General features: G+C 44.3%; 1 protein-coding gene across 1 annotated transcript in view; it reads right to left on the bottom strand.

Moving 5' to 3' along the window:
* Window positions 1-10,696: 10,696 nt before the first annotated feature.
* The window catches only part of ANAPC7 (anaphase promoting complex subunit 7), an 88,361-nt gene continuing 73,872 nt past the window's right edge, over window positions 10,697-25,185 (bottom strand). Inside the window, exons 9-11 of the mRNA XM_082243152.1 lie at window positions 24,433-24,657; window positions 23,968-24,118; window positions 10,697-11,096 (exon numbers count right to left, since the gene is read on the bottom strand). Coding sequence (XP_082099278.1) covers window positions 10,907-11,096; window positions 23,968-24,118; window positions 24,433-24,657 — 566 coding nt within the window. The 3' untranslated portion in view covers window positions 10,697-10,906. The remainder of the gene's footprint in view (window positions 11,097-23,967; window positions 24,119-24,432; window positions 24,658-25,185) is intronic.

Genomic DNA, 25,185 nt, shown 5'->3' with positions numbered 1-25,185 from the left:
AGTGTTGTCATCATTCAAGGGACACTTTGCATTTTTTTCAATGAATGTAAAGTGTTCTATGATTGGATAAGGTGGAGGGGGTGGCAGTAATGTCACGATGGACTCCTTTGTGAGCTCAATGCAAGTATGCAAAATATATAATCTCTGGAGATCAATTTAAACATGGAAATTCCTTTTTAATTTTTTTCATTGTACAACTTCCAATTTAGGAAGTCAGACGGGGAGCTTTAATATGTACCTTTACCCAGACTATAACCGTAACTTTGAATTCCAGTTATGGCAATTTAAATATATACACTACAACTAAGATTATCACTAGCTTATGGGGCCTTTGCCGAACAGCTACACTGCTGCTTACTGAACACAAGAGGACGCCTGCTTGGAATGGGTACCATTCATAAAACACTTTCAATTTTCTCAATCTCAGGTGTCAAACTGGCAGCCCTCCAGCTGTTGTGGAACTACAAAATTCCCATGAGGCATTGCAAGGCTGACTGTTACAAGCATGACTCCCACAGGCAGAGGCATGATGGGACTTGTAGTTTTGCAACAGCTGGAGGGCCGCCAGTTTGACACCAAAAATTCTCTAAATGGAAAATGTGGAGATTGTGATGTTGCCACTCTATCCCTCCATCTCGTCCAATCAGAAAATGTTTTGTAACACATATAGAAAATGTATGGCATGTACACAGTGTATTGCATCAACCCCTCACTGCCTGACAAAACTAACACCAGCCTGCTCGCTAATGGAGCGGTTTGGCATGCAGGCAACATGAATGGGCCGAAGACTTAAACTGGTTGTAAACCTCAGTCATGAAATCTGAACAAAGCACACACTGTATAGCTGTAGCGTTTACTTATCTCTCTCCAAAGCTCCGTCATTTCTCTCTGGTGCTTCGTTCCTCTTTCTGACAAGTTGTCCGGTCATCAGAGATAAAATTGTGATGGGGAGGAGAGCTTAGCACACAGCTCGTCTATACACAACACAGCTCTGCATCATTCCTTCCTTCCTGTGCCATGTGTACAGCTCTCACAAACTGTACAAGAGCTCTAACTGCAGCTCCCGCCCTCCTCTGTGCTACTGACCAATGCAGAAGGATTTTCCTGCACTTTAAAGGGAAGTGGAAAAAAAAAAAAAGACGACTGCAGATAAACAAGTAAAACTTATGTAGGAGAGTTTGTTTTATCTTTGTGTATCATCTGAGGCTGTTCATTTCACTGTGTGTATGGAAGGATTTACATCCACTTTAAATATCTACAAGTATATAGAGCAGGGATGGGGAACCTGCGGCCCCCGAAGCAATCTGATCCGGCCCTGCCATTGGGCTGCCACCGGAGGGGAAGGGGAGGGGGAGCGCCTCCTGATTACACACAGAGCGGGTTCCTCTGCTTACCCAGCGCGGCCGCTGTCATACAAAGTCACGCCTCCTACCAATGATAGAAAGCACTGTGGTGACGTCTATCATAGGAGTCGGTCCAGGAGGCGTGACTTCGTATGGGAGCGCCCGCGCCCCGGGTAAGTGGAAAAATACTGCTCTGCATTGATATGGGGGGGGGGCACTCATCACTCTGCATTGATATGGGGGGGCACTCATCACTCTGCATTGATATGTGGGGCACTCGTCACTCTGCATTAAGGGGGGCAAACCTGGAAAACCAGTTGCTAGTAGCAACATCATCAATACCAGCTAACATCACACACCTCACCAAAGAGAAGCAGTTGCAGCCATCACATTAGTGGTGAGTTCATTAAATGTTTGACCAAATATAACAGGCACATTTTTAAGTTGATAATTTTGTATGGCCCCCGAATGATTTTAAAAATACCCAAATGGCCCTCGGCAGAAAAAAGGTTCCCCACCCCTGATATAGAGAAACCACTGACTTAAGATCCTGCAGAATCGGACTCTTTGGAGACTGCCAAATGGTCCCCTGCCTCACTCTCGTCTCTCCCACCAGAACACATTAGTAATGAAGGGTAGTCATATGCAGCCACTGGGCAACAAGGGGACCTGTAAAATGACACGAATGACATTCTGATCATTCTTTTATTTATTCGTTGTGAAACATATGGCTGTACGGTATTCACAAGAAACCACGCACTGAAACAGATGTGTGGATATAAATCATCTAATATTACAGTTATTTCATCAGCAGTTATATTTTACATGTCTAACCCAATGTCAGCACAGCTTTGGCACCCTGAGGTTCACCTACGTTGGGTAACTTTCCAAATGCCACAAAAAATGTGCCGATTGGCCTGGTCTTTTCATGCCAGTAGATATGCCACAAGAAATAAAAAATCACAATATCATCTTGCTGAAGCACGGCAGCTTGCTCTTATTCCTTTATAGTACATACTTATTATGCATGGGGAAAGGATTTTGTTGTAGAACAGCAGGTACTCACCTGTGCTTTGAAAAATAACATGACCCATCTGAGAATGAACATCAGTGCTGTGACTGGATTGTGACCCCTGCCTTGCACCCCCAAATTGGGTCAAGCTGTCATTCTGTCAGCAGCACAACAGGCTTCTGGCAAAGAAAAGAACTGTCAGATTTTCATTATCGCTACTAGAGGAGTCCTGGCCTCACTGACACAAACCCGCATGTGATGCTATTCCCTAATAATGAAAAACATATTTTCTATTAAGTGTTATCTATTAATAGCAAGCCCATTTTAATTACAATGTGTGTTTATAGGTATATTGGGGCAGAGATTTACTAAAACTGGAGCGTGCAAAATGTAGTCTGCATTGAAACCATACAGCTTTCCAGGTTTTTTTTTTGTCAAAACGAATTGAAAAAGCTGAAGTTATAATCCGATTGCAAAATCTGGTGCAGGTCTGCATTGAAGCCATACTCCAGTTTTAGTAAATCAACCCCATTAACTTTATAGATTTAAATGGGTGCTATCTGGATATAACAACTTGACGCTCCACTCACTGATGGAACCTTAAGTAGTGTTGTAAGGAAGACCAGGAATGGCCCAATTTGAAAGCCAATATGATACCTAGTCTTGGATCAGACTGGTTTAAGGTCATCCTTGGGGCAATGGGGAGCCCTAAGGATAGGAATTTTTCTAACTGTCAGAAAAAGTAGCAGAATCAGGTGAGTCACAGGAGAAACAGCTGCTGGCATTATTCAAGATGGGCAGATGTCTCCCCACTCAATGTTCTCTGGGAAATATTGGCCCATATATTGCCATTGTCAAACAAGTACAATTAAACATCAACTTAGTAAGCAAATCTGCATAACGAGCAGATAAAAAGTCTAATTAGGAATCAAAAGCAGACAGCTGTTCAAGTGTGCACCCTTTTTCCCAAGGTATTCCAAAGTACTCCACACTTTAAGTGCCGGTTTACATATATGTGATGCAGGAACCTTGCGAATCCACTGCAGGTTCCCGCATCGCATTCAAATTGCAGGCAGTTCACACTGCCATATGCGAATCGCTGGGGGTGTCAATACAAATTTATCAACACCCCTAGGTCAGTTCGCATAGCGCAGCGTGAACTGACAGTTCAGACATGAATTGGATCGCATAGGTGTGAACCACCATGTGATCCAATTCTGCTGCGGACCCAAAAAATAGAATTTTTGTAAGAACTTACTGTAAAATTATTTCCTCTGAGTCCTATGACAGTCGCCGCCCGTTGTAATTAGCCTTCACTAATGGGTAATGGCGCCCTTTGCAGGAGCAAGGATAGGCAGATTATTGATTATTAGGTTAATACAAAAACATTTTTTATACCTCGGCAAGCCACTAGGGGGCAATCCCTCAGCCATTATCCTGAACCCAATCTGATATTAACTCAGTTTGTAGCAAGCAGTACCGGAAGGAAACAACCCCCAGATCCAAAAAACCAGAGGGGTGGGGGAGGCAACTGTCAGAGGACTCAGAGAAACAAATTTTACGGTAAGTTCTTATAAAAATTCTATTTTCTCTTAGGTCCTCTGACAGTCGCCACCCGATGGTATTAGCCTTCACTAATGGGACGTCCCAAAGCAGTGCAGGTATGAGGGGTGGGAAAAAAATGCAACCAACTCAGAAGGTAACTCAAATAGTCGGGCCAGCAACAACCTGAGCCCACAAAAAACTGGAACAAACCCAGAAACAACAACAAAAAAAAAAACACCCCAAGAAGAAGGGACAGAAAAAAGATGTCCCGTCAAACACCTGCCGCACTCAAAACTTTGCGGCCAAAGGAGACATCCGAAGACACCAAAACATAAATTTTGTAGAATTTTGTGAAAGTGTGCGCGGACGACCAAGTCGCCGCCTTGCACACCTGAGCCACAGAAGCCTGATGGCGAAAATCCCAAGAGGCGCTGACGACTCTGGTAGAATGGGCCTTTACCGGAAAAAGAGGAACCTGACCCTTAATAGAATAGGCCTGAACAATCGTCTGTCTGATCCACTTAGAAATGGTTGCCGCGGAGGCGGCCGAGCCCTTTCGAGGTCCCTCAGGAAAAAAAAAAAAAGAGAATCAGACTGCCGAACAGATTCCGTGGCGGACAGATAAACTTTAACCGCCCGGACCACATCTAGGGAATGCAAGGCAAGTTCCTTGGGATGCCTAGGCCGCGCACAGAGCAAAAGGGAACACAATATCTTCATTGAGGTGGAACGAAGAAACCACCTTGGGAAGAAAAGACTGATTGGGTTGCAGAACCACCTTATCTCTATGAAGCACCAGATAAGGAGAACGGCAAGACAAGGCCGCCAACTCAGACACTTTACGAGCCGACGTGATGGCCACCAGAAAAGCAACTTTCTGGGACAACACCGGTAGAGGAATCTCTCTGATGTTCTCGAAGGGAGGTCGTTGCAAGACAGACAAAACCAAATTCAGATCCCAGGGAGGCAAGGGCGCTCTCCTTGGGGGAGCCAAATGCCGCGCCCCTTGAACTAGAACCGAGCGAACACCTTGGTGAAAACCCTGGGAGCTGAAACGAGACCGAAAGGTAACGCCACGAACTGGTAGTGCTCCCCAGCCACCGTGAAGCGGAGATATCTCTGATGACCCTCAAAAATAGGGATGTGCAGATACGCATCCTTCAAGTCGATGGAGGCCAGGAAGTCCCCGGGCCTCACCGACCGGATGGATTCCATCCTGAACTTCTGTACCAGTACAAAGCGGTTCAGAGACTTCAAGTCCAGAATCGGACACACCTTGCCTTCCTTTCTGGGCACCGTGAACAGGTTGGAGTAAAACCCGCAAAACCTGTCCCGTGAAGGAACGGGTACAATGACTCCTTGGGCAAGCAGATCGTGCACTGCCCCCATGAGATCCCTGAGACGATCGGGGGGCAGCTGGAGATTGGACGGGAAGAACCTGTCTGCGGGGCGAGATCGAAACTCGATCTTGTACCCTGAACGAATTAGCTTGTGAACCCACCTGTCCTGAATGCTGGACAACCAGGGTTCCTGAAAATAACACAGACGTCCCCCCACCCCGACAACGGGTGAGGGCGTCCCTTCAGGAAGAGGTGGACTGGGCCGCCAAGAGCCAGACTGACCGGCTTTTGGCTTACCTGACCATGGTTTCTTATGGCCATCAGAAGGCCGGAAGGGTCTACTTTTATCCTGCGCCCCGAGGGCACGAAAGGAACTGCGCTGAGTCTTGAAAGAGGGCCCCCGCAGCATTTGGGAGGGCTTACCCTTTGTGACCTGGGGCAACAGAGTACTCTGACCACCCGTGAGCCCCTTCATCAACTCATCCAGGAGTATCCCCAAAAAGACGACTCCTATCATAGGGGACCTCAGACACTGTCTTTTTGGAAGCGTGGTCAGCCGTGCACAGAAAAACACATAATCTGAGAGAAAAAAAAACAAAGAAAACCGAGACACTAGGCCCCAGCCAGGAAGACCTAACCTGCTCTTAAGCTAGACAGCATAAAACTGAGGTAATATCAGATTGGGTTCAGGGATGGCCCCCTAGTGGCGTTCCGAGGTATAAAAAGTTTTTTTGTATTAACCTAATAATCAATAATCTGCCTAGCCTTGCTCCTGCGGAGGGCGCCATTACCCATTAGTGAAGGCCAATACCATCGTAAGAGAAAAGGGTCCTGTGCGTGTTGTGTCTGAATCCGATGCGCATTCAGGCATACAATCTGTATGGCTGAATTTGCATCACACAGACATCGCATGTGATTTTCAGAGCAATGCGCTCCCATTCACATGCGATGTCGGTCATCGCTATAGCGTGAACTGGGACTAAAGGCCCGTACACAATAAAATCGGAAGTAAAATTTCATCCAATGAATGACGAACGATCTGCCAATTTTTGGATAGTTAGTATAGTGCTTTCGACAGCCAAATTTTCGGACAACAAAAACTGGATGTGCAGGCTATAAAAATTTTTAATCGTATTTGAACACAATGTCCGATTTTCGTTTAATTAGCGATTCGGCACTGCGTGATTTTAACGGACAATTGCGCAGTCGTGCAACGCTGTACCCAAATGAATTTGACGTCCTTTTTTCACACAAACAGAGCTTTCTTTTGGTGGTATTTGATCACCTGTGCGATTTTTACTTTTTGCGCTATAAACAAAAAAAGAGCAACAATTTTGAAAAAATAACAAAAAAATTTAAAAATCTAAATTTTCTAACATTTTAGGCCAATTTGTTTTCGGCTACATATTTTTGGTAAAAAAAAAAAAAAGAAAATCGCAATAAGCGGATTTTGATTGGTTGGCGCAAAAGTTATTGTGTTTACTAACTACGGGAAATATTTATGTCATTTTTATTGTTTTTTTTTTTAACTAATAATGGCGGCGATCTGCAATTTTTTTTGCGGCACTGGGACATTGCGGTGGACAGATCGGACCCCTGACTGACATTTTTGACACTTTTGGGGGTACCAGTGACATTACTACAGTAATCAGTGCTATAAATATGCACGGTTACTGTAAAAATGACACTGGCAGGGAAGGGGTTAACTTTAGAGATCCAGGGGTTAAGTGTGTCCCTAGGGGCGTGCTTCTGTCAAGGGGCGTGGCTTTTGATGTAACCACAGAGACATCCGATCCTACATAGCAGGATCGTATAGTCTCTGCTGTTACACCAGGGAGAATGACATTCGGCTTTGTTTACATCAGCCGCCTGCCTTTCTCCCTCTCCAGCGGGAGATCGCGAGTGACTGGCGGACATGGGAGCCGCCGGTCACTCGCACAGGGATGTCCGGCGGCGCGTGCGCTCGCCCCCTATTGGCTCGTGGGCGAGTGACGTACCGGTACGTCACTTTGCCCAGAAGGGGCTGACCGCCGCAGTATATGTACTTGCGGCGGTCGGCAAGTGGTTAAGGCCTCATGCACACTGGACATTATAAATGTGATGTTGCCACATTAAAAACGTGAGTGAGCAGTTTTTAGCAAGAAGAGACAAGCTATGGGATCAAAAACGCTGGTTAGCCACGTTTACTGGTGTTTTTCAGCTCAAAAACACCTCTCAAAACCCACTAGTGCTGGGCTCCAGCCAAAAAAACGCTGATAACAACCTATGTGTGCATGGACACATAGGACAACATGCTGAGGAGTTTACTGACTGTATAAAACAATGCCAGAAGCCAAAAACAGCATCTGCAAAAATGTCTAGTGTACAAGAGGCCTAATCAAAAAGGCATGTGAATGCACTTCTCTAAAATCATATCCCTCCCCAATTTTGTACAAAGATCAAAATGGATTCAAATTTTAATCAAAAACTGCCTAGAATTGCCAAGAAATTGGTAAAGGCCATTTGAACTTGTGTTCAATGTCTTAGGCCCCTTTACTGGCTGAGTCAGCTAGCAGATCCGTCTGCTTAGTGGGGAAAGCAAAGAGGACACAGTCCAATGTTCTCTGTGGGTCTATTGGATGGAAATGGACCGCCTGTCCGTTTCCATCTGACTGTTATCCAATCCACCAGACGGATGGAGAACAGAGCCTCACCTGTCTGTTTTTAGCGGACAGGATAGGATGTTGGTGGGTGTCAATATTGACATTTCCTGCTCCATAGAGGGCAATCGATGGTCCGCCTAAAAAACTAACAGGTAAACCTGATCGGTCGGCCTGTGGGAAAGGGCTCTTTTTTTTTTCATTAAAATTCAGCCACAGCCTGAGTAGAAAGCCTCTCCCTTGCCTGCATGCTGTAAAGTGGAATTCTTGTTCTCTGTGTGATTTATGCACCCTCTGCTGAGTTAGAACCAAAGCTTTTTAGAAGGGATCATTCATTTTGCCAATTGCAGAGCTATAACAGCCTTGGCAGGTGGAGCGTCGAACCTCAGAAGAGAGACCACTCCCCACCAAGAGCAAGCCGTAGCTGACAGGGGTATGGCTTTTCTAGATTCTCATCCTCCCAACCCCCCCGTCATAGTCACAACAGAAAGTGAGGGTAAATACCTCCAAAATGAGGAAAACTCCTGGTTGTCACTATAGCTAGTGTCCCCATTGGAAGATTTCCCTTTCATTCTTGACTTAGTGACAACCCAAAATCTTGGAATTTCTTTCAAATTTTCTCTCAGTGATAATGGTCAGCAGGACAAACAGAGGGTGAATCTCCCTTAGGCCCCTTTCACACAGGGAGTCCATCAGACGGACTACGTTTTTCTCAGCGGGGGATCGATCCGCCGATCCCCCGCTGAGCAGGCAGATGGCAGCTCTGTCTCCACGCTGTGTGTGGAGACACAGCTGTCAGGTCCCGCTGTTCTCTATGGGGGAATCTGATGGGAACGGACCGTCTGTCCGTTCTCATCCGATCCGATCCACTGGACGGATGGAAAATAGGGTTTCCATCCGTCCAGATTTGGACCGGATGTCTGCGGACATGTCTACGCTGACATCCGATGCCCCATAGAGATGCATGGGGCATCTGTTCAGATCTGCCTGAAAAACGGACAGGCGCATCTGAACGGTCCACCTGCGTGAAAGCGGCCTAATGGGAATGGAGACTACAATATAAACCTAAGACACGTTCCCTCTCAACTCTATCTAAAAAAAGTTTTGCCTTAAGTTATAGTTTAAATAACCGAATTATCATTTGCCAGGGGCAAGTTATTAAGCCTGCATACCTGCAGCAGGTATTATAAGGGGCTTCCCCTTTATTTGTCTGCCATTTTTTTTTTTTATATATTATTAGGAATGCAAAAAGGAGGGAGTTGGGAGCATCCACAAAGGAGGACAGTAACACAGCCAGGAACAACTAAGAGTCCCCAAAAGAAATTAAAAGCTAGCAACAGATTGAGGCCATTGGATGAGAGGTCTATTTTTTTCATTGAAAAGGCACTTGTGGTTAATATTAAAAAGTATAACAAAACATTATGCTTTATAACCATTTATGTTATTCAAGTCACTGTTATTCAGAAATATTGTAAGGAAAAAAAAAAGCTGGCAAATACATCATTTAAAAATGTTTATTTAACAGAAAAGTACTACCCGGCATACAGCTATACCCAGTATACATTGTATACAATCGCACATTTTTCTTCTTTGAAATCCTATTAAAGCATGATTACACATAGGACTGTATACTTTATACAATAATTGCAGAGGTCCAACAACTAGCATTTGAGTTTAATAGATTATATACAAATTTTCTGTATATGAAAATGCAACGTACACAAGAAATATCACAAAGGTTTAAAGAGCTCTGGTCTAATGGAAATACTGCCTACTGTTTTGAATAGGGAGCTGATGAAATTACCATATTTTATTTCAATGGAAAAGTAATGTTAATTTAAGACATCACACCCTAAATAACTGTGTCTGACCTAACCTCCTTACCTTCACAGCAAAATACATGAGGTACCTTTAGTAAAAAATATTTTTTTTTTTTCCCTGGTTCAGACTGGCTCAGTTAATAACTACTTGTTGCTTTCTTTTTCTATATGTGTTCTCCTTTGCAGACTTTATGACAGCTGTTAGAAACTGCCTACTGAACCTCTGGTCATCATAGTGAACAGAGGTTTTTGCAGGTCAGCAAATGGCCCCAAATCGGCAGGCAAGAGTTCTAGTTTATGCATTTTGGTCCAGATGTGTGAAACCACGCTGACCTGTAATGTACCCTTTGGAAATCTCCATTCATCACAGACATTTCTGGAGGTCTGATGCCAGCGAGCATGATGATCTTGGACTTCCATGCCCATAAGTAGGTGCCCTTGGAATATGGTCACATAAAAAAAAGTATTCTCATTTTGGATTATATCATGGAACCAGCTTAGAGCTGCAAATGGTAGAGGAGTAGAGATCCTTAATTATGGATTTGGACCTGGTTAGGTTTTTACATACAAAAGAAAAAAAAATACATGAATGCAAACACTACTGTTAGGATTCAAATATGCATAAAAAAACCTGTACTGTGAAAAAGATGAGGGCTTCCAATGCTGACCTTCTGAAAATGTTAACTGACTGGCTGTGTCTGGATTGAACACTTTGAGCCTCTGACTTGGAACAAGTATGCAACAAGGTAGGTCAAAGTATAGTCAAAACTGCTGATCTCCATTACTTATTGCAAGGTCATTTTACAGAAAAGGCCAGCAAAGGCATCTTGATATATGGGTGTCCTTTAACAGACAAGTGATGAGAGCCAGATACAACAAAGAAGTAAATTCAGTAACAAAAGGCTGCCTTCTTTCTGCCTACAAACACTTGTACTATTATCCCTACTGGAGATGCTTGCAGCTGAAGATTTAATGGAAATACTGGGACAGGTTTTGGAGGCTACAGGAGTGTTTCACCTTAGGGTCCCAGCATGAATGGAATCTGCAGGCAGGGCAGATGCTGCAAAATACAGAAAATAAGGAAGCTGAAAGCAGTGGGGGATTCCACGGCAAAAAAGTCCTGCAGAAGAGGTGCTTCCCGTAATCTGGAAAAATTCAGTAAAATAGAAAATAGTGTGAGCTTCATATGTGTCTTATATTTGTCAGGTCACTGCATCCCAAACCACTGTTCTTGATCTGCCCACTGTGCTGCTTCACTATCGCTGCCCTCCAAGTCTCCTTCTTCTCCACTTCCCTCCATGTCATCCACATCTTCTTCTTGTGTAGCATCTGTTGGGCTTTCCTCTTTCTCCATCTTCTGCATTCCTTCCAGAGATTTCTGGTCATTTGGATCCAAGCTGAAAATAAACCAAAGGGAGCATGCATTACATGATGGACAAAAACCCTTTTAGGGGAAAAAGGAGGAGAAAAATACAGGTAACTGTCCACCTATGGAAATGTTCTTAAAGTGTATATTGGACAGCTGCTCCCCTTACCTCTTGTTCTGGGGACATCGCTAACATTTTAAAATTTCCCTTCACTTTTTCCCTTTCTTGGTGACGGCAGTCACCACTGCATAGAACAGGGTGAATCTCCCCAAAAGGGACAGCAATTAAAACTTGACCAAGGGTCCGATAAAGTATATGTGTCCTGCACAAGTTTTGAAGCTGAACTCTGGGAAAAGCAAATATTGTGTAAAAATAAAAGGGGCGTGTGTAATTCTCTTTGAATCTTGGTGTGCTTTGCATATTTCTTTCCGATCTTTGCAGTCATCCAGGGTGAAACTTTGGTCTGCATGAAGCTCCTGCACAAAGGCCGTCACTGCCTCTCTTGCTCTCCTTGTACAGGGTGGTTTATCTGGTCTCCACCCCTATAGTTTTCTTCAGGCAGTTTGTATTGGATGGACCTGCTGGGCCCCTCCCACAGCTCTGCGTACAGGCAATGTAAAGCACAGTGATGATGTCACTGCTACTTTTACAAGGTTATATCTAAGCTTAGAAGGGCATCTGGTGCACACAAATGGAATTAAAGCTCTGGGCACGAAAACTTTTTTTTTAGTGAACATACCCCCAGGACAGTCAGGGCTAGCACATTCCACAATGGCTAGCCTCTGATCTGTCCCGGTTCGCACTTACCTACAAGAAGAAATACTCACTTTTAAAATTTCTTCTCCAGCGTTGCCATCTCTGTTGTGGGCAGCTGAAGCCAGCGCGATTCCTCTTCTGCGTCCTCTTCCGCGTCTTCTTCTCCCAGAATGCGCCTGCACCGGCCCCTCTCGTCACTTCCGGTGCCGCGCCGCATTCCGGAAGTGACGAGCGGGGCCGGTGCCGTCGCATTGATTCCTGGGAGCCATGACGTTCAGCTCCCAGGAATCATCGCAAGACAGGAAGTGACAGCGGAGCCGCGGCACAGAGGGAGGAAGTACAGAATAGGTGAGTATTTTCAATCTACAATTACAAGGTGAGTGAAAAAAAAAATGCCTAACTATCCAATTCCTTTTCAGGTGAAGGAGACCAAGCGGATGGGCACAAAAAAAAAAAGGTCGATTTTGTGCCCGGAACTCCGCTTTAATATCCTTTGTGGCTATTGAGTGATATTTAAATGAAAGCTTTTGTGTCTGGAGTTCAGCTTTTAGGTCCAATTGACATCTCACATTCTTTACCCTTTACAGTTCAGTATTACGATATTTATGAGTTTTAAAAGTAAAAAACTGTAGTCCTTTGCTTCCTATTTAATGGATTTCTATTGTCAGAGCACTGGTCTGGATTTCTCAATAACAACCACATACAATATTCCCCGGCACTGCTGACACCAGTAGAATGCATAAATCCCAGAAAAAGTCATGCAATAGATGATCAATGATTGGCACATGGCAAAGTGTGGGAACTCCAGTATGAGAGCCTCCAGTTTCAACGTAACCATTTTTTTTTTTTTTGGAAAAGCGTCTTTTTCTCTCTTTGGAAATTTGGGCGTGGCGATAGGAAGCTGAGACAGCACCGCCTGATTGGAAGGAAGCACTGCTACAATGTATCCCTGCTAACAGACAGTTAAGCCCCGTACACACGCACCGATTGTCGGCCGAACGATCGGCCGTCTTTTGTCCGGTGCTGTTTTGTTGGTTGAAAAGTGCTCAAGACTGCACACGAATTTTGTCGGCCAACAACAACCAACTGCAGAGGTGATGTCATGTTCTGGTCTACTTTTCATGTGTTTTTTCTTCACTGAGCATGCCCAGTCTTGATCATCACATTTTTGTCGGCCGAAATCTGTACTGACTGACGAACAATCGGCCGTTCTTTGTTGGCCAACAAAAATTTTAAAGCCTGCACACCAGATTTTATTCGGCCGAAAAGTCGCAGTCGGTTGTCGGAAGCATCATACTAACAAGCCGACAATCGGCCGATCGGACGTTGGCCGAATATTTACGGCCGACAATCGGTACGTGTGTACGGGCCATTAGAGCAGTGGACATAATATACAAGCGCAGATCCCTAGTGTCTGCCAGACACCAACTATTGTGACTGTTTTGAGCTTAGATTTTAAATAAAATACCTATAGTCATACAGTGTGACACTATGTGTGGCATTCCTCTTGGTTCCTCCATGTGATTCTACATTTGATTGAGCTGAGCTTTGGAGATCAAGGAGAGAGGAGTCCAGAGTGTAATTTAATGTGAATAAGGCTTGGCTGCTGGTTTTACCAGCAAAATATCTGGTGAGTTTACCCAGGCGCATTGATTATTGCGGTGAAAGGATCTTCACTGATACACTGTAAGCACCTTGGAATTGTCTTAATCAGCACATTGGCACTTTTGTCACGGGAGGATTACAACATGGACTATGTTTAATTGAACTTTTTAATTTTGTAATTAAGATTGCATTATTTAACCTGATGAATTTTTTCTTTTTATGCATTGCACTTTAATAAGATTTTTTTTCTTTTCTGTTTTTTGCCCCTGCACTTTGTGTGCACAAAAAATAATTTGTATTTTTTTGGATTTTTGTGTATATATATATATATATATATATATATATATATATATATATATATATATATACATACATACACACACACACACATATATACACAGTGGGTACGGAAAGTATTCAGACCCCCTTAAATTTTTCACTCTTTGTTATATTGCAGCCATTTGCTAAAATCATTTAAGTTCATTCTTCTTCCTCATGAATGTACACATAGCACCCCATACTGACAGAAAAACACAGAATTGTTGACATTGTTGCAGATTTATTAAAAAAGAAAAACTGAAATATCACATGGTCCTAAGTATTCAGACCCTTTGCTGTGACACTCATATATTTAACTCAGGTGCTTTCCATTTCTTCTGATCATCCTTGAGATGGTTCTACACCTTCATTTGAGTCCAGCTGTGTTTGATTATACTGATTGGACTTGATTAGGAAAGCCACACACCTGTCTATATAAGACCTTCCAGATCACAATGCATGTCAGAGCAAATGAGAATCATGAGGTCAAAGGAACTGCCTGAAGAGCTCAGAGACAGAATTGTGGCAAGGCACAGATCTGGCCAAGGTTACAAAAAGATTTCTGCTGCACTTAAGGTTCCTAAGAGCACAGTGGCCTCCATAATCCTCAAATGGAAGACGTTTGGGACGACCAGAACCCTTCCTAGAGCTGGCCGTCCAGCCAAACTGAGCTATTGGGGGAGAAGAGCCTTGGTGAGAGAGGTAAAGAAGAACCCAAAGATCACTGTGGCTGAGCTCCAGAGATGCAGTCAGGAGATGGGAGAAAGTTGTAGAAAGTCAACCATCACTGCAGCCCTCCACCAGTCGGGGCTTTATGGCAGAGTGGCCCGACGGAAGCCTCTCCTCAGTGTAAGACACATGAAAGCCCGCATGGAGTTTGCTAAAAAAACACCTGAAGGACTCCAAGATGGTGAGAAATAAGATTCTCTGGTCTGATGAGACCAAAATAGAACTTTTTGGCCTTAATTCTAAGCGGTATGTGTGGAGAAAACCAGGCACTGCTCATCACCAGTCCAATACAGTCCCAACAGTGAAGCATGGTGGTGGCAGCATCATGCTGTGGGGGTGTTTTTCAGCTGCAGGGACAGGACGACTGGTTGCAATCGAGGGAAAGATGAATGCGGCCAAGTACAGGGATATCCTGGACAAAAACCTTCTCCAGAGTGCTCTGGACCTCAGACTGGGCCGAAGGTTTACCTTCCAACAAGACAATGACCCTAAGCACACAGCTAAAATAACGAAGGAGTGGCTTCACAACAACTCCGTGACTGTTCTTGAATGGCCCAGCCAGAGCCCTGACTTAAACCCAATTGAGCATCTCTGGAGAGACCTAAAAATGGCTGTCCACCAACGTTTACCATCCAACCTGACAGAACTGGAGAGGATCTGCAAGGAGGAATGGCAGAGGATCCCCAAATTTAGGTGTGAAAGACTTGTTGCATCTTTCCCAAAAAGACTCCTGGCTGTATTAGATCAAAAGGGGGCTTGTACTAAATACTGAGCAAAGGGTCTGAATACTTAGGACCATGTGATATTTCAGTTTTTCTTTTTTAATAAATCTGCAACAATGTCAACAATTCTGTGTTTTTCTGTCAGTATGGGGTGCTATGTGTACATTCATGAGGAAGAAGAATGAACCTAAATGATTTTAGCAAATGGCTGCAATATAACAAAGAGTGAAAAATTTAAGGGGGTCTGAATACTTTCCGTACCCACTGTGATAGATATATATATATATATATATATATATATATATATATATATAAATATAAATATAAATATTAGGATTTATTTGCTTTACCGCATCACATCAATTGTTCACTGGCACATATTTGTTGGGGGTTTTATGAATATTTATTATTTATCATTTATAGATATATATTAACTTATTGGAACACGGGCACTTATTGTTGGCACATACTTGCACTAGCACTTTTTTCATATGCTGCACATGAGATTTTCGTTTTTATTCACTGAATATCCACTATCTAAAATACTATATAAATAATTATTATTAAGAATCATCCACCATTTAAAATAATATTTAGTTATTATTAATAATTCATTACCAATTAATTTAACAGATATTGCGCCTAATATATTTTCTTCACTTTTCACATAGCCTGCTATGGATTAATGGCTGCATCTCTGTTTATATATTTTTTAAAAAACTGATTTTTTACAATTTTTTGTACACAAGTGTTCTGGGCGCTGGGTCTTTTATTGATTACTCTTTGAAAATGTGCCTCCTTCCCTGCCAAATACAGAAGTATGATATCAAGGCAGAGCCATACAAATGCTAGTCCTATGTAAAAACACATTTGCTGCCTTTTTTTTTTTTTTAAATGCATACTTGGATGAAATAGATTTTTATCTAAATGGAGTTCAGCTTTAAACCAGAAAATCTCTACTACCTTCTAATTTTAGTATAAACATGTGGGCATCAAGCTGAAATGCCATCCTATAGGTATAGTCTATGTACATCATGCTGCACAGAGAAAGCAGGGTGGATGGACAGGAGATGTGTCAATTGCTTGCTGCAGAGCGCTCTGTAATGCACATGCTCCATGCTTTGCTGCAGAATGCTGCATTTCAGCATCGGATGGAAAGGAAGGAGTACAACAAATAGAAATCCATTTCTCCGCACTGCCAACATAATTCCTGTTATGCAGACAGCACCATCAAATCCATCAGGTATTGTACATCTTTATAGGACGACTCGTTGCTTTTTAATTTCAGATCACTGACATGTCTCTTTGTTGTCTGATATGCAAAAACACAGAATAAAGCAATATTTTCAAGCAAAAAGATAAGCACTTGCATTCTCATTTGCATTACTTATCCCAGACATGATATTAAACCCGACATGAGATACTGGTCAGATAATCAATGCGATACCTGATGCCACTAGTCTGTAGATTTAAACAAAAAGGATCATTTTATTGTATATCACTCCTACCAAAGCATTTTACTCACATAAAACTGACCTTACCACTAACTTAGTAGAAAAATGTGTCATGGAGATATATGGGGTTGCCACTGCTCACCACCTCATTAAAAAAAAAAAAAAAAATTCTAATACCCTGTCCTTCTCTGGCTTCAATAATTTCGGTTACTGACCCTGAAGAGGCATGCAGGAAGTGACATGAGAATAGATAACAAACTCTAGTGAAGAAAATTAAGGAATAATAAAGCCAAAAAGAGGGCATGACAGTCCGATGTGCAGCATTTTCAGGAGATCATCAATGGCAACCCATGTATTTCTCCACAGGTTTCCCTAAGGCCCTGTTCACACTTGGGCGTCGCAGAAAGAAAATGTTTCTGCCCGCGTTTCTGCAAACGCCCCATGTTCTTGTGGTGCCATTGTTTATGGGTACCCCAAACGCAGGTAGCACATTTTACCATTCAAAAACCACTTGCCTCAGTGCCAAAATATCGTACACGAGCTCCTTAAAGTGGTTGTATACCCCGCTTTGTTACTTTTACCTACAGATAAAACGAATATCTCCTAAACGTGCATCATTTAGGAGATGTTTACCCTGCAATGCATACTAGCACATTATACCATTGTCTTGCAGGTTTTTTTCCCCGGGTACACAACGCTTTCAGCGTGTTTCTGGAATGGAGGGAGACCCATTCAAATCAATGGTGGCGCTCCAAAAACGCACTAAAAAAGTGCAAAAAAGGAGCCAAGAACACAACGCTCAAGTGTAAACGGGGCCTTATGACAACATGTCATGAACTTAACATTTAGGCAGCCACCACAGATCTCACCTGGAAACGCTACTTTCCTGGCTACCATGCTGATCTTTTTTCCATCAATTCTTCTAGTGACTGATCTGAAACAAGTATGCAGACATGCACTTCTGACTCTCTTCCCCCACCCCCTTCCTGGGAAAGTGACTCTTAAATCTCCACATAAAAAATAAAATAAATAGTCACCCGGGAGTTTTATGCCATAATGTACAAGTATTCACAGCATATCAGCACATTATGGTACACTTACTTGCCAAGCGATCCAATCTAGCACTGTGGTATCAGCACTCTGGGCTGTAATGGGTGCTTCCACCATCTCCCGGTCCGCTTTCAAGGTTAGGGCTCTTTGATTGGCTAGGCAGCAATGACATCACTCATGCACATGCGCACGGAAGTCACATCATTGCACTATAAATGTATGCTAAATGGTACAGAACAAACCAATAGGTCTCTTTGGGCATAATAAACCTCCCTGCCAGTGTTTTTTTCTTTTATTCAATTCCACTTTAAACCAGGGGGTCAGCATGCTCTGTATTTCTCTTATGAAAGGGTAAATGTTGTGTACTTAAACTGCCAGGTCACTGTGCAGATTATCATCATACAGCCTTTGTTCTCGTTAGGAACTGGAGAATGGCTTAGAATGAATGGCGCAAATCTTTTCACAGCAGCTAAGAGCAAAGGAAATGGAGATGGAATCATTCAAGTGCTCTAAGGAACAGCTGCCAGAACTTCTAGTGTACCTAAACCCAAGCAGAACAAAAAGTAAAGTAGCCACCACATCAAAGAACTGATAATCTGAAAGAAGTTTCCTTTTAATCAGACTTTGTAACCTTTATTTTTATCTGGTGATCCTGCCAGTAACTTAATTCCTGTCCTAGGGTGACAACACCTAACTAATGAACTGTATCTATGAAGGAACAGCATTGTCACCCTAGGATTGGAAGTGTTTTAGGACTGCAGAACACCCCTCGCCTTTTCCCCATAACAGAGGGGAGATGTTCTGTAGTTCACAAAGAGAGCTGAGAACAATGCTAACTGATAAGAATGCAGCACAAATTATTTTGGGCAGCATCAACAGGTATTTTTGTCTGCATCTATCAAACAGATTTAACAAAACACTGTGAATTACATATTTGAAAGACCAAAAAGGGAGCAAATGAGAAGTTCCATTGTTAGGGTTTACATACACCTTAAAATGGAGACGTACAGCCAAATGTTGCAGCCTTGCAAACTTGTAGCACCGACGCCTGATGGCGAAAAGCCTAAGAGGCACTCCGCGCTCTCGTAGAATGCGCCTTCACCGGAAAAGGAGGAACCTAATTATTCAGTGAATAAGCCTGAACTACCGTCTGCCTGATCCATCTGGATATGGTCGCCGCAGACGCAGCCAATCCCTTACGAGATCCTTCTGTAAGGATAAAAAGAGCGTCTGATTTTCTAAAAGACTCAGTGGTCTCCAGATAAACCCTGATCGCCCGAACCACATCCAAAGAGTGCAACGCAAATTCCTTAGAATGTTTGGGCTTAGGGCAGAGTGAAGGCAACACAATGTCTTCATTCAGATGAAAATCAGAAACAACCTTTAGGAAGAAACGACTAGATTCTATGATTAGGTCGAAGTACCACTTTATCTCTGTGTATCACCAGATAAAGTGAACAGCAGGACAACGCCACCAGTTCAGATACTCTGCGAGCAGAAGTGATGTCCACCAAGAAGGCAATCTTCTGGGAGAACGAGAGCAGAGAAATCTCCCGAATGTTCTCAAAAGGAGGCTTTTGAAGAACAAATAATACCAGATTGAGATCCCACGGAGGTAGCGGGACCTTCTCAGAGAAGACATATGGCGCATTCCCTGTATAAAAGTATGAATGAAAGCATGCGTAGCTAACGGGCGTTGGAAATATATAGCCAAAGCCGACACTTGGCCTTTGATAGTGCCCAATGCCAACCGCTGATTAACTCCTTTCTGCAGAAAGGCCAAGACTCTAGCTATCGAAAACAAGAGAGGGTGCCTTCAATAGTGTAGGAATCACTACACTATTGTAGACTTCAACAGTGTAGGAATCACAGAGTCAGAAAGACCTCTCTCTCTCAAGACCTGGCTTTCAACAGCCAGGCCTTAAAGCCAGCAACTGTAAAGCAGGATGGAAGATCGGACCTTGAGACAGCAGATCGGACCTTGAGACAGCAGATCGGACCTGAGAGGAAGTCTCCGAGGAGAATCGGTGACCAACCTTACCAGGTCTGCGTACAAAGAACGGCGAGGCCAGTCCGGAGCCACCAGAATGACTAGAATACCTTCCACCTCTATCCTGCACAGAAGCCTGGGCTGGAGTTTCAATGGAGGAAAGGCACAAATTAGCCGATACTGCCCCGAAGGAGCCACCAGAGAGTCTGTGGCGTCGGCCAGAGGATCTCGAGACCTGGCTACGAATCTCTGAACCTTCTTGTTGAGGTGAGAAGCTAACAGATCGACCTCAGAAGTCCCCCACCGAACACACAAGAGATAAAAACACACCTCCGGGTGCAGGGACCACTCCCCACGATCCAACACCTGACGACTCAGGTAATCTGCTTTCCAGTTCTCAACACCTGGAATGTGTACAGCAGAGAGAGCTGGAATATTTTTTTCTGCCCAGGCCTGAATCTCAGCCACCTCCTTGGCCGCCAAGATACTCCCCTGGTGATTGATTTAAGCCACAGCCGTGGGGTTGTCTGATTGAATCCGATCCGGACAATCTTGCAGATGATCCATCCAATGGCTCAGACAAAGCTTTATCGCTTTGAGCTTTAAAACATTTATCGGTAGTTTTGACTCTTCCATCAGCCATGTACCCTGGGCACAGAGCTTTCCCGGCACCCCGCCCCAGCCCGATAGGCTGGCGGCTGTGGTCACACCCGTTCAAAACAACGGGAGGAAGGACTTGCCCTGGCATAGTGCTGGAGACTGAATCCATCACAACAGAGCAGACTTTGTGTTGTGGCTTAACCGAATCAAAGAGTCCAAGGACTTTGGATCCTTGTTCCATTTGACAAGAATCTCCCTTTGCAAAGGTCTGGTATGGAACCGAGCAAATGGAACCGCCTCGAAGGTTGATACCATCAGACCCAAGACCCACATGTAAACTTGAAGAAAGGATAGATTGTTTGCCAACAACAACTGAATCGCCTCCTGAAAACTTATGCAGCTTGTCCGGGGGAAGAGAAACCTTGGCCAAGGCTGAATCCTGAGTCAAGCCCAGATAATCCAGTCTCAAGACAGGCATGGATTTCTTGAAATAGATGTTCCAACCGAAATCCTGCAGAGTTCTGACAGTGGCCGTCAGATTCCCCAACAGAACTGAATGAGAGTCCGCTCTCAACAGTAGATTGTCTAGGTACCCTAGTACCGCAATCCCCTGCTGGCGCAGCAGTGCCAATACCGGTGCTAAGACCTTGGTACACACTGTGGGAGCTGAGGCGAGACCAAAGGGTAATGCCATAAATTGAGAATGCTCCTCTGCTACAGCAAAGCAAAGAAACCGCTGGTGTCCAGTGTAAATAGGGATGTATAGAAATGCGTCCTTGATATTTATGGAGGTCAAAAACTTTCCCTGGTGTAGGGATGCCACTACAGTGCGGATGGATTCAATCCGAAACTTCTGTACCCGCATGAAGCGGTTCAGGGCCTTGAGATCCAGGATGGGACGCACCTTGCCTTCCTTCCTGGGCACGGTGAAGAGGTTTGAATAAAACCCTTGAAAACATTCCTGAAAAGTAACCGGTACAATCACTCCTTGCGACAGCAAATCATGTACTGCCCCTCACAAGTCCCCGGACTGGGGATAGTCGAAGATTTGAGAACCTGTCCGACGGGCGAGACTGGAATTCGACAGTGTACCCAGATCGGATCAGTTTGTGAACCCATTTGTCCTAAATCAAGAAGGTTCAGGGTTCCAGAAAGAAACAAAGACCTCCCCCCACCCCAGAATTGGGTGAGGGCGCCCCTTCATGCAGACGAGGACTTGTCTGCAGGTCCAGATTGTCCGTTCTTTGCTTTTCCCGCCCCTGGCTTCTTGGAACCCCCAGAAGACCTGAATGATTTACCTTTTTCTTGCGACCCGGAGGCATGCAAAAGACGTTTATGAGCATTAAATGATGGCCCCCGCCTAGGTCCTGGCGCCTTGCCCTTAGAGGATTGGGGAAGAGGAGTGCTCTTACCCCGTGATACCTTTGATCAACTCGTCCAGAGAGGATTCAAACAGCCTCTACCCTAAGAAGGGAAGATCAGTAAAGGCCTTTTAGAAGCCTGTTTTTTTTTTTTTTTTTATAGCCACACCATGCACCTAATAGCAATCCCTACTGTCAACGCCCTGGCCACCAACGGGGTTGAATCCAGGGACTTATCACACATGAACACCAGGGCTTAAGCCAACTGGTCCAGTAGTTCCAACACCGCAGGGGGGAGTCGTTCAACTTCCAAGTTACTTTTAAGTAACTTTACCCATTCCATAGCAGTCTGCGCTACCAAAACCTTCAAAGGTAGTCTTTAATATGTGACCTGCTACCACGTGTAAATGGTGGGATAAAGTTTCCACCCGTCTATCCACAGGGTCCGCAAAAGTTGGAGACTCTTCCAGCGGTACCAGAGTCTCTTTATTCAACCTGGACACCGGGGGATCCACTTTTGATGGTACAGTTCACCTAGCAGACACTGCCTCCGCAAAGGGGTAACGGCGTACAAAACGCTTAGGCACAACCAACATGTGCTTAATGTGCCGCCATTGTTCATTCACAATAGTATGAAACAATTCTGGGCAAGGGAACACCTTGCCCGCTTTACGAGATTTGCGGGAGCCAAAGGACACCTGAGTACCCGGCGCTGTGAGTTCATCAGCCAATTTTAAAGTTTCCCGCACTGAAACTATCAGAGCTTCCACCAAAGCACGTTCCCGCGTGGGGGCCGATGAGGACAGGTCCTCTTTACCGTCAGAATGCGACGACACCAACCCCTCAGGGTGGTCTGCGGCAGCCATGTCTATCTCAGAGTCCGAAGACCCTGCTGATGGAGGTGAGGGTGGAGGGCATTTGCGGCTGGCAAAATGTACCTTAGAAATCAGATTTTGCAAAAAAAAAAAGCTGCAATCTTTGGCTGAGACTGTGAACCAGAAGGTCCCCAGGGGGTCTGCAGGTGAAATAGTACCCTGGGACTCCATGTTACACTTTTTGAAATATTTGGGCAGTGTCACTTTAAGACCGCCAAAGACATGGTCCCACCGCTACAAGTGCAGGCTCACAATCTCTGGTTATCATAAGATAATAGCAGAGTGAATGAAGAAAAACCCACAGGGAACCCCAGGAAAACGTTACCAGACCACAGAGGAGGTTTCCAGCAGGATCTATGATAAAACTAAACTGACACTAACTGTACAGGAAGAGGAAGCGCCCCCCCCACGTAGCGCTATGCGGTCTCCGGGACCCCCAAACGGGGTTCTAGAACAATAGGCTTCGGAAGGTCCCTGACCAGGGCCCACACAAGACAAGTCACCCCCCTCAAATAGGTGCCACAACGGCTGCATTATTACCACCCCCCCCCCAGGTAAAAATCTGCTAGGGGTAGGGGAATGCCGAGGAGTACACAGCACTAGTCCTCCGAGGTGCCAGAGGAACCGAGGAAGCCCCTAAGGTTCGGCTATTCCAGGGAAGGGCCCACGTCCGGCCCCAAGACCGCCAGGGGTTTTTTGGGGGGACAATTTACTCATCACGCCACGCTACCAGGCAGGCGCCATTCTGAAACAGATCACCTCCCACCCGGGATGGGGGTGCCGTCAGCCAAGGAGAAGCTGCGACTCAGGGCGTTCCAGGTCGTGTGCGTCCCAGCGAGACGGTCCACTCGCAGGCTCGTCCCCATCCGTTAGGGCACTGTTGTGGTGAGGCCTAGTTCTGGACTGTAACCTTCTCACGCTCGCTGGCCAGGCTGGGAGACCTTAAGAATCTAGATTATTCAGTGCAAAACCGCAGCCGGCTGTTGCTTGTAGCTCCTCTGGATCTTGGTCCTCAGGAACTAACTAGTGAAAATAAAAATCACAAAACTAAAAAACTTTTCCATAATAGCTAAGACCGAAGTCCCAGCAGGAAGCTAGGTCCTATTCCTTAAACTAGGCAGAAACAAACTGTTTGATGATAGCAGGGTGTGTGGGGTTATGCCTGCAGGGACAGCTCCCGTAGGTGTGGTTAAGCTTTTTTCCTGCCTAGTGCCTATTCCTGATAGGAGGTACATAACCCTATAGTCTCTGACTAGATGGAGCTGCGTCTGTTGATGAACGATAGAGAAATAATAAAATGCATATTTTTTTTACCTGCAAAAAGATGCACATTATTATTATTATTTTTTTTTTACAAAGGTGAACTTATCCTTTCAATACACAGGTATCCCAAGTAACTTGGCATCTGAAATACAAACAATTATTTAGCATTGATCAATACCTCAGAGCGATGCTGTACTGATCCATGGCCTCCTGAAATTCGTTCACAGCCACGAGAAAGTCACCCAACATTCGATGCAAGACGCAGTCACTTTGATTTGCAAGGGTGCTTCGCAGCAGAGCTATGCCCTCCTCATACTTCTGTTCTCGACCTGCAGGTAAAGAGTCACTGTTCTGTATTATTGCGGATCAAAGAATCATTAAAACAGTTGTACTACCTATATAATCACCTCATTCATGGTAGGGTATGAATATTAATTCCAAAAACAAAAGGAATATTGAGATTGAAAAAACAAGGAATTTTACAACAAAATGTTACTGTGAGCTGATTTTCATCACAGTTATATGTGCTGACTAAAGTAATATTTCACCGCCATATCAATATGCTGGACACAATCCAACATGGCATCCAATGCTATCAAACATTCTGCTCACGATTAGGGTGGATGGATAAAGAATGACTTACTAAGCAGCTCTGCTTTTTTCACCACGGCCTTGATATAATCCGGCCTTTGTAAGAGAGCTTTGTCCAGGAGGGTTTTGGCCTTTTCCTGAGTTACCGGATCTTCCAAACATACTGTTGCCAGCAGAGTCAGTGTCTGGGCATTTGCTCCTAAGGTTTTATAGACATTATTGGCCATGACCATAGCTTCCCGCACACTGTTGGATGCCAGATAACATTCAATGAGACCTGTGAAAGAAAAGAAAAAAAAAAAATGCGCTTACAAAGGGAAAATTCATGCAGATGGGTTTGGGCAGACGTGCCAGGTGCTGGTATTAGAGTCCATGCTTCAGAGAACTTGAACAAATTATACAGTACTACTCATTGAGGCAGAAAAGAAGTGTGCGGCCATTACTAAGCAATCACTGTGCACTTTCTGTGCATACAGAACAGTTAAGGCATCGAAGGTCCCCAAGCACAGTTATACACCGAGACAGCACTGCCAACCAATACTGATGTTATACAGGTTCTGTGGATAATTACATTGACTCACTTTAATCAGCCAGAGAATCTATGTAACTACTGGCGCATATGAATTAAAGGGACAAACTGGCAAGCTTTCAATAAAGAAGAGCAATCGTCTCAATCGAATGGCTTCCGTTGGAAACTCTTAAACTACCTGAGCCAGTGACCTCGGCAAATAAAAACTAAACCTTCGTCATCACATTACGTTAGCAAATATTAATATTCAGTAAACATAAGTAAGGGGCACAGAAG

This window comes from Pelophylax lessonae (genome assembly GCF_965119305.1).
Source record: "Pelophylax lessonae genome assembly, chromosome: 1".
NCBI lineage: Eukaryota > Metazoa > Chordata > Amphibia > Anura > Ranidae > Pelophylax > Pelophylax lessonae.
Note: the sequence above shows the minus strand (reverse complement) of the source record. Positions and strands in the feature narration are given on the sequence as shown.